The sequence below is a fragment of the Rhopalosiphum maidis genome, chromosome 4 (genome assembly GCF_003676215.2).
Source record: "Rhopalosiphum maidis isolate BTI-1 chromosome 4, ASM367621v3, whole genome shotgun sequence".
Lineage (NCBI taxonomy): Eukaryota > Metazoa > Arthropoda > Insecta > Hemiptera > Aphididae > Rhopalosiphum > Rhopalosiphum maidis.
Genome location: NC_040880.1, coordinates 74813 through 85389, shown reverse-complemented (window position 1 = coordinate 85389; position 10577 = coordinate 74813). Strand labels below are relative to the sequence as shown.

The 10577-nt window shown below is 26.3% G+C and overlaps 1 protein-coding gene across 3 annotated transcripts; it reads right to left on the bottom strand.

Annotated features, from left to right (window-relative positions):
• Positions 1 to 9941, bottom strand: LOC113559772 (histone deacetylase Rpd3-like). 3 transcript variants are annotated; one of them, XM_026965520.1, is made up of 10 exons: positions 9744 to 9879; positions 6573 to 6842; positions 2843 to 2955; positions 2652 to 2769; positions 2224 to 2579; positions 1660 to 1861; positions 1283 to 1591; positions 1006 to 1180; positions 833 to 924; positions 1 to 129 (listed from the first exon to the last, which is right to left on the bottom strand). In XM_026965520.1, exons 2-10 carry the CDS (start codon positions 6664 to 6666, stop codon positions 74 to 76), a joined length of 1515 nt encoding a protein of 504 aa, XP_026821321.1. In that variant the 5' UTR covers positions 6667 to 6842; positions 9744 to 9879; the 3' UTR covers positions 1 to 73. The 3 variants fall into 3 exon arrangements, with proteins under 3 accessions (XP_026821321.1, XP_026821322.1, XP_026821324.1); XM_026965521.1 differs by lacking the exon at positions 6573 to 6842 and having other exon boundaries at positions 9744 to 9941; XM_026965523.1 differs by lacking the exons at positions 6573 to 6842; positions 9744 to 9879 and adding an exon at positions 3907 to 4905 and having other exon boundaries at positions 74 to 129.
• Positions 9942 to 10577: the final 636 nt, after the last annotated feature.

The window sequence follows — 10577 nt, the reverse complement described above, 5'->3', positions numbered from 1 at the left end:
AATGACAGTAAACCATTGTTTTACTTTTTTTTTTTTATTATTTACAATTGTATTATACATTTCAGTCATAAATTCACGACATGACAGCATCCATTTTATTAGAATCATCAGATTTGTCTTCTTTATCATCTAAAAAAAAAAAAACATTAAAACATTTATTAAGACAATATTAAGTGATATTAAAAACTTAAAATACAATTTTATCGATAATGTTATGAATAAATTATATGACTTTAGGAAAATTTGTTTTAAATGTGAATACAACACTGTCTATACATCATGTTATATAAACAAACGCAAGACCGTTTCATAAAACTATAAGAGAACATAACTTTATTAGAAACTCACAGAATCTACTTAAAATATATGTATATATATAAAAAAGATAGAATTAGAAGAATATAATTTGTCATACCGCTGTAAGTGACATTATATTATAAATTAATCATTATCTGCATGAATAATAAAATAAAATGTCAATACATTGGTAATATAAAAAACATTTTGTAAATTCAATACATCATGTATATTATACTGAACTGTAAATAATTAATAAACATATTATATAAAATCATTTTTTAAAAGAAAAAATTTAGCAATCGCTTATGAAGCGCCTACATTTTCAACGTCCAAACGAGATCTCGAATTGTAACGCCAGATAGTAAAAAACACCTTTGAAAATGTATTTTTGGCTAAAAACTAGAGTATGAATTTTTTTTTTAGTTGACAAAAACTGATGTATGCAATGAGAATTTAAAAATTGGCAATTAGCCACTGCATTATGATAGCACGTTTTTGTTTATGTTGAGAGATTCATATTAAAAATAATTACCTGTTATAATATTAAATTTTGGTTCATTGACTTCTATCCTATTCGAGTCCAAACATGCTTGTTTTCTAGCAGGTATGACAGTTTTATAAGATCTAAAACAAAAGTAATAATATTATATACATATTAAATACTATATTATTTATATTATACATTATATAAACCAGTTGCAATACCTATTATCTTTTCGGCCACCACCCCCTACACCAGGAGCCATGCTTTCATCTTCACTGTCGCTAAATTCATTATCAGGTGAAATTTTTTTATCTGTAATAGATTGAGGATTCCTTTCATCTGGGTTAACATTATCTTCATCGTCTGACTCATTGTGTACTCCGTCTTCGGGGATAGCTAATAACAAAAATAAATATAAAATAGTAAGTAGTTCATTTAAAAGTTTATATCACAAAACATTAACTATATAATTACAATTATAAGTATAATACTATTTACCTTGAACTTGAACTCCTGGGGCGTGAGGTAGCATTTGTAAGTTTTCAAAGAGACGGTTTTTAATTTTTTCCAAATACTTTGTAGTATTTCTATTTTTCATATTCGAAGGGCTGATATGAAGTTTAAAATCGGGCCCAAAATATTCATAATAGTCATTATTCGGCAATTCATTAGCAATTTCAGCTCCTAAGGCCACAGCTGTTTCATATGTCCAACATCGAGATACATTTCGAATAGTGTAACCACCTCCGCCGACCATAAGAAAGGGTAACCCATAACGTTTTACAAATTCAACACATTTGCCATGACCTAAAAATGTTCGTTTACAGTTTTTAAGTTTGAAGTTTATAAATTAATAATGTACACAACTCTCATACCTTTAACAGTTAGATTAAAGCATCCAAGCTTGTCTCCTGTAAGTGAATCCGCTCCACATTGTAATACAACTGCACTAGGTTGGAACGTCTCCATTACTTTAGTAATTATTGGTACGAATATTGATTCATAACTATCATCATCCATTCCATCTCTTAAGGGAATGTTAACTGCATAGTACTTTCCTTCTCCAGCACCAATATCCTAAAATAATAATACAAATTTAATATTGTTATCAAATAATTTATTTAACAGACAATATAAGAAAATTTAAAATCAAGTATATTATAGGTACTCTGTGTAATGAAATAAGCGATAGCTGATAAGAGACTTTAAAAGTAAAATAAACTTAACATTTTTTAATGCATGATAGAAAAAAAAAAATTAAGCAATATATTAGTTTGATACATGATCTATCAAATTATAAAACTATGATAATTATCATTAGAAAAGTATTGACGGGACCTTATAAAAACAAATTTATTTGAACGCTAATATTGCAACCATTAACAGAGATTAAACAAATTAAGATATTAAAAATTAAATTTCACTATTCATTGACTTACTCCGAGATCTCCAGTACCAGGAAAATATTTGCCATGTTTGTGGAATGAAACTGTCATAACTCTATCAGTTGTATAAAATGCTTCTTCGACACCATCACCGTGATGGACATCAATATCAATGTACAACACTCGTTGATGGTATTTAAGCAATTCTAATATACCAAGTACTATATCATTAACATAGCAAAAGCCACTGGCTTCAGATTTTTTTGCGTGATGAAGACCACCTCCCCAATTGATACAAATATCTGCAGATTGTTTATTTAATTTTACAGCTGCTGCTACTGAACCGCCCGCAGATAGCTGACAAAATTTGTACAAACCATCAAAAACTGGACAATCTTCATCAACATTGACTGTGGAAAAAAAATAATAATAACCATTTTAACAATTACATTTGATTTTAGTAAAAGTGACAATATACTTACATCTTTGCATTTGCATGTTATAATCGTTAATATTATCAGGACAAATACTTTTTAAAAACTGTATGTACTCATCACTATGAAATTTGGTCATTTCTTTTGCATTAATTTTATAAGGTCTCTAAAGTATTATAAACATTGATTTTATAAGTAATTTAAAAATATCATCAAGACTAAATATTATTTTGACTTACAGATATTTCCATTTTTTGGTATAAACCATAATTTAAAATCAAATTATGAGTCATTGAAATCCTATGTGGCTTCATAGGATGACCTTGTCCATAATAATAGTTTCCTATGTCACCTGTAAAAAATGTACAACGGTAAATTAATTACATTAAATAGCCGTTTGAAATTGATAGAAAAAGTTTCCTATCTATTAAAAGACAACACATAGACTTCTATAATAATTTAATTACTCAACTACCTTCAAACAGTAAGTAATTAAAAATGTGATATTTAGGGGAGATACACATTAATATTAGGTTGAATTTTTATACATCAACAACTCATAGTAAAAATTCACATATTTTTTTTTTTAATTAAAAATATAGGTACATTTATAAAAAAAATGATATCTTTTATCGGACATGGTATCTCATAGAGGTGTATTGTGTATTATATTTAAGTATCAAGTTAATAGGTTATACGAGAAATAAACTACACAACTATGTACTTAATTTATAATACTACAATGATCGTTATAATTTAATTCTGCATGTTAAGAATTAAAATTGTTGACAATATTGTATTATTTGGAATCACTTATTGTACTTTTTTCAAAATTACCTATACAAAATATTGACACCATTTTTTAATTGTATTAAAAATATAATCATTAGTAGGGCACTTTATATGGTTCAGTGATATAAATCGACTTTTCTAAAATTTAGTCTATGTTCAATAAATGTCTCAACCTCTGGGATAAATATGTGTAATTATTGGAATTCACAGATGTAATGATCAAGGTTAACACATCAAAAACGGGGAATAATTAAATTTGTTTAGTGACAACTGATATCAATAACTTTATGTCTGACATAGTATGAAACCATCAAATTTCTAAGAATATACTATATGCAGTTGATAATATTATTATTGAATTTAATTTAGTCTAAACTATCTGGAAGTACAGGCAGTACAAGGACGAATAGAAAAAAAAAAATAAAAACCCAGACTGCAGGCGTAACTGAGTTTTTCTTGACAATCAGAGCACACACACAACACATTTAACATCTATAAAAACGATACTCACTGTCGTAATAGTAACAGACGCGTTTCTTGAATGGTGTGATAGACATTGCGGCGTCCTAAGTCTGACTTGTACTTCTTAGAGTAATCGATATGTGTCCTTGTGTCGTACTGTAAACTAGACCCCTCAAAAAAGCACGACTAACCGTTGAAGAAAATACCGTGGGAAACGAACGAAAATAAAAATCACGGTATAAAATATGAGAAAAAGCCCAAAACGTCAGCGCCGTTGACGAAAAACGAGCGAGAACTGCAGACCGGTGAATAGTGATAAAATAAATTTAAAAAAACTTTCGGCGTCGACAGCAACCGGAAAAATATGTTCAGAGTCAATCGCGAACGGACAGTAAACAAACATACGCTATTGAGATAAACAATGCGGCGGCTGGCCCGATGAACAGGACCGGAGCCGTGCACAGACTAATATATTATAGATAAGGTACTCTCGTTATCGGGTGCAGCATTATCAACGATTGGTCGCCATCTTGTTGGTTGGCAAAATATTATAAATTTCGTATTATGCAGTTATGCACGAAGGCACATGTAAAGTGAAATGTGAATTATTTTGTAAAGTGAAACATTTTAGTTGGTTTTTATATACTAGTATATTATAGAAAATAGTTATTTAATAATAATTCTTTCTTCTATTAATTATGCCAGTGTATTGTGCGGCATACGGATGTGATTGGTACGCTTGGTCGCCATCATGTTGGTTGGCCAAATATTATAATTTATTATTATATTCATTTTTATTTTTTTTAAAACAAATAACTGTAATTCTGTTCTAAAAGTACTATATTATTGAAAATACATTTTAAAAAATGTTTAATGACAAAAAAATATTTTGTACTTAACTTTTAAGCCGGGGACTAATTGTCCGGGTATAAAATTATGACGGGGACCAATTGTCCGGGTATAAAACTATGACGGGGACCAATTGTCTGCATACGATATTTTTTCGCGGGGACCAATTGTCCTAGATGCATGCACGAAGGCACATGTAAAGTGAAATGTGAATTATTTTGTAAAGTGAAACATTTCAGTTGATTTTATATATTAGTATATTATAGGAAATAGTTATTTAATATTTATTCTTTTGTTTATTAATTATGTCAGTGTCTTGTGCGGCATATGGATGTGCCAATAGGTCAAAATATTCATTATTTTCGGAAAGTTCAATTTTATGTATTTAAAATTAAATAAACGGTTTGGTACCCATACTCATGATTTGTAATACATAATAAAATAATAAAAAATAACAACAGATACGGGTCGGAAAAGAAATTCCGCCGTACGAGTACGATGTATGCAGAGCCGTGCCGTGGGGGGGAGGGGCTAGGGGCATGGTTTAAAAGGTGCGCCGAAAAATTGAAATGCATAAATAATGATAAATAAAATAGGTGCCGGATATTTTTAATTTTGCCCTGGCCGCTAAATATTAACGGCAAGGCTCTGGACGTATGTATAAGATAAATTGAAAAATCTGAACGAAAAAGGCCATTAAAAAATAAAATGCATATAATAAAATCACTTGGGATGAAGTATATAGAAGTAATCATGATTTTGGGCTTCCTTCGTGAATGCCAAGAACATGATGTTTTCCACATACCAAAATAAAAATAAGCTGTATTAACTCCATCAATTTTTATTCCATAATCCTCATTCACGTAGTAATAACTGTACCAAGTTTATAAATTTATTTTTTGAATAAAAAACAATGTAGGGTTTCATTAAATAGGGATAAAATGTCATCCTAGAATAACTATTTTCAATATTATAGTCAAAAAAATGAAAACGTGCATTTTAGTTTTTTTTTTTTTTTTTTGTTTGTTGAATAACTGTAACTTAGAAATTTTGGACTAAGAAAGTTGGTTAACCTAATTAACGTTCAATTAAAATATAGACAAAAAATGATAAGAGTTTAAAATAGGTGGTTGCTGTGCACCTGTCTAATTAAGTTAAAAGAAAAATCTAATACCATAAAACGTATATTTTAATGTCATGATTGAAGTCTTATTCTACATTATTTCAACTAACAAGAGTAATCAGATTTATAATTTTAATTGTAAAAAAAATGTATGAAACAATACCTTCTACCTAAAACTATTTGTTAATCTACTCAAACCATAAGCGGATAGGCCTACCGGGAAACCGGGCATTTCCCGGTGGACCCCTCATTCGTATTTCGGTAATTGGGCATTTTTTAGACTTCTATTTTCATATGGGGGCCCCTTTTTAAAATTTCCCGGTACGCCAAAACTGGCCTATCCGCCTATGACTCAAACATACATTGTTATATTAACTCCCAGTGAAAATCAATGGATACAAAAATTGATTATTAAAACAAAATTTTTTTTTTTTTATCATGAGTTCATAACACTCATGATGTTCTTTTTTTAATAATTCATTTTTGCATTTTTCTTTATTATATTTGTCATCAATTGAACTGTTGTGTAAAATAACAAAAACAATTAAAATTACACGATAATAAGAATGAAAGTTAAATAAACGCATTATTTTAAGTACTAGCAGAAACACTTACACTATTTTAGGTGTGTTTATTTTATTTCTAATAAAACTGTCTAATTTCTCTTTAGTATATTTTATAAACGTTTTGCAATTGATGACAAACATAGCTTATTTAATAATGCACACGGGCTGCAAACATACGAGAAGTGTCGTCTTCTGGATGGCAACCAATATCTTTTCCATTAAACCAGTCTTCATAGTTTTCGGGTTGTAAACGTCTCACAACGGTTTCCATGTCAATTTTTACATTGTCCTTGCAGCAATGACAAAGTGTAGCTCTTTTCCGTATTCTACCCAACGGAGCGAGGCAGACTTAGACTTAGTCGTTTCAGCCATATTGAAACCATGGTTAAAGCCAGCATGGTATCCATACGGAAAAGTTATTATAACTTCTCTTTTCTCTTGTGTTATCTAAAACAGTTGAATAGAAACAATTAGAATAATATAACGAAATTTCGTATTCAAAATCTTCTACCTTGTCAAATGGAACATTACGTGTAACATTTGTGGATATTAAATAGACATTAATTTATGTATAAGATGTGCGGACATATTGAAAAATCTGAACGAAAAAGGCCATAAACTACTCCTTCAAAGCGCCGTACGAATTCCGGTGGTATTTTAGATTTTGAATGAAAATTTGATTTAAAAAAAATTATTGCTTTTTCAACTTTAAGTCAAATAAGATTTATATTTATAATTTTATGTTTAGGAAAAATTGATATATGTTTTTTTTATTTATTAATACATGCTTTATTTAAATCAATAATATTTTTAAGAGCTGGAATTTTAATTTTAAATATAAATAATGATTATTCAAAGGATTTAATTTTTGAATATTTTTTAATAATAAATTTGAATTTTTTTTTTTCACTTTTTATTCTATTCGTGTAATTTATTATTTGATAATAATAAATTTTTCTATATATAATTATATAATAATTATTAAATTTGTTATAATTTTTTTTGGTTCTTTTTTTATATGATTAATAATATAATGGTACATTTAAAGTTTTTAAATTTTTTTTATTTATTTTTTTTTTAAATTAATTCTTGGTTACATTAATTTTTTGTTTGTACAAAAAGGCAAAATTTTGATTTAATTTTAATTTTTTTTTTTTTATGGTAAGCTGCCTTTGCATATTTTTTAAACTTTTGTTTTTTTATATGATTATTTTATATATAATAATATATGATATCTATATTGAAAATATAATGTTTTATTTTAAACTAATAAATATTTAAACACTAAACATTTATAATACTTTAAAAGATTAAGTTAGCAGCTTCTTTTTTAAATATCTTTTGAATTTTAATTTTTTTCAATAATATTTTTATTAACAGTAATAAACCTCTATTTTGGTTTCAATTAAAAATAAGGAATAAAAAATTCTATTATTAAGTCGAAATTAAAATGTAAATTAATACTTCTTATTCAAGATCAATTATAAAATAAATTTTAAAAGCAAATTAAATGTTATAAATTTTAACTATTATCCTTTAAATTTTTCAATTTTTTTATCCAAATTTTCATTCATAAAAAATAGTGATAATTATAAATATAATAAAAATAATAAACATTAAATTAAAATAAATTATGTTTGAAATTTTAAAGTTTAAAATTTAATGAAAATGGGATTCATGATTTATTAAATGGATCGTTACCACAATCAAAAAGTGTTGATTTATTATGGTTCAAATTTGTTTTTGCATTAATTATTATTATTGAAATTAGATTCAATGTAATTATTTTATTTAAATTTTAAACTTTTTGATTGGAAATCAAATATAGTAAGTTATATTAATAAAATTAATTATTTCATCAATTAAAAGTTATATAAAGAAATAGTCAAATAATATCAATAAAATGCTCCTAAAATTGATGAAATTCCTGCTAAATGTAAAGAAAAAATAGTTAAATCAACTGAAATATTAGTGTGAGCAATATTATTAGATATTGGAGGATAAATTGTTCCTGTTCCTAGTCCATTATTAATTATGAATCTACAAATTATTATTATTAATGAGGGTAACCCTTTTTCAGGCATTTTATTTTTTTAATTATTTCTATTTATCTGAAAAGGTTGGGGGGGGGGTCAATACCCCTCAAAAAAAAAGAAGGAAAAAGGGTTCATAGAGGATTTATTAATATACATAGTACATAATAGAAATATACATCTATATAGCTTATATATTTAGTATATATAAATTTATATAAATATCATATACTTTTTTAAATAATTAATTTAAGGGTTAATATTTAAAAATATGAAAAGAAAATTTGGGTTGAAATTTAGATTATAAATTAAAGAAAAAACGATATTAAACATTATTAAATTAAAGAATTTTAATTGAAATAATTAATTTTAGTATATTAATTTTTAAATCTGCGTGAAAAATGTATATAAAAACTTTAATTAAAAAAATGTTTAAAAAATAGTATACAATATTATTAAGTTAAAGACTTTTAATTAAAATAATCCATTTAAGTAATTATATTTTAAATTACTAAAAGATTATAAATTTAAAAATTTTGAATATTATAAAACCGTATTATATTATTTTATTAATAATTATAATTTATTTTGTTAAAAGATTTTATTTAATTAAAAAAATACATGACATTTTTTGATTGTTAATAATTTCATAGAGGATTTTAATTATTCTCAGTGTTAAGTATTAAATATTAAAGAAATTTAGATTTAATTAATAATTTAAGTATAGACTAAATATGTGCCAGCAGTTAGGGTTACACATAATATACAAGCAAACTAGTTTGGTTATTAGTATTAAATAAAGTCTATAAGTTAATTTTTTTTTTCTAAAGTAAAATTTAATTGAATAATATTATTATTATTATTATTTTATTCTATTTAATTTTATTTAAAACTAGGATTAGATACCCTAAAATAAAAATTTAAATTAATTTACTAAAAAATTAATAGTTGTTCTTTAAATTTAAATAATTTGGCGGTATTTTAGTCTTATTAGAGGAATCTGTTTATTAATTGATAATACACATGTTTAAAAATGTATTTTCTTTATTTAGTTAGTATTTAGTACTATTTTAGGTGTGTTTATTTCATTGCTAATAAAACTGTCTAATTTCTTTTTAGTATATTTTATAAGCGTTTTGCAATTGATGACAAGCATTCTGGTTTTCTTTTAAGTCTATCTGCAAGGTCATTTATTCTATTTTCATATCTCAAAGAGTAGAAACGCTATTCATATTTGTCTTTCTCGTTTTTTCTATGGAAACTACCATATAAAATAAATAATTTATTTAATAATGCACACGGGCTGCAAACATACGAGAAGTGTCGTCTTCTGGATGGCAACCAATATCTTTTCCATTAAACCAGTCTTCATAGTTTTCGGGTTGTAAACGTCTCACAACGGTTTCCATGTCAATTTTTACATTGTCCTTGCAGCAATGACAAAGTGTAGCTCTTTTCCGTATTCTACCCAACGGAGCGAGGCAGACTTAGACTTAGTCGTTTCAGCCATATTGAAAAGTTTATTATAACTTCTCTTTTCTCTTGTGTTATCTAAAACAGTTGAATAGAAACAATTAGAATAATATAACGAAATTTCGTATTCAGAATCTTCTACCTTGTCAAATGGAACATTACGCGAGTAACATTTGTGGATATTAAATAGACATTAATTTATGTATAGGATGTGCGGACATATTGAAAAATCTGAACGAAAAAGGCCATTAACTACTCCTATAAAATACATATAATAAAATCACTTCGGATGAAGTATACAGAAGTTACCATGACGACTTTGGGCTTCCCTTGTGAATGCCAAGAAAATGATGTTTTTCACATTCCAAATATAAAATAAGCTATAATAACCCAATCAATTTTTATCCATAATCCTCATTCACATAGTTCAAAACTGTACCAAGTTTTTTAATATATTTTTTGAAAAAAAAAATCATACAGTGTAGGGTTTTTAATAAATAGTACCAATTTGAAATGTCATGTTTTTAGTCTAAAACTTTTAGCATGATAAAAAACATTATTTCAATGATGTTTAATTCTAATATTACAATATTATAGTGTATAATCAAGATAGTTTATTCCTAATCAGTATTTAAATAGATACCCGATAGATGTGTTAACTGTTATGTAAATAAAT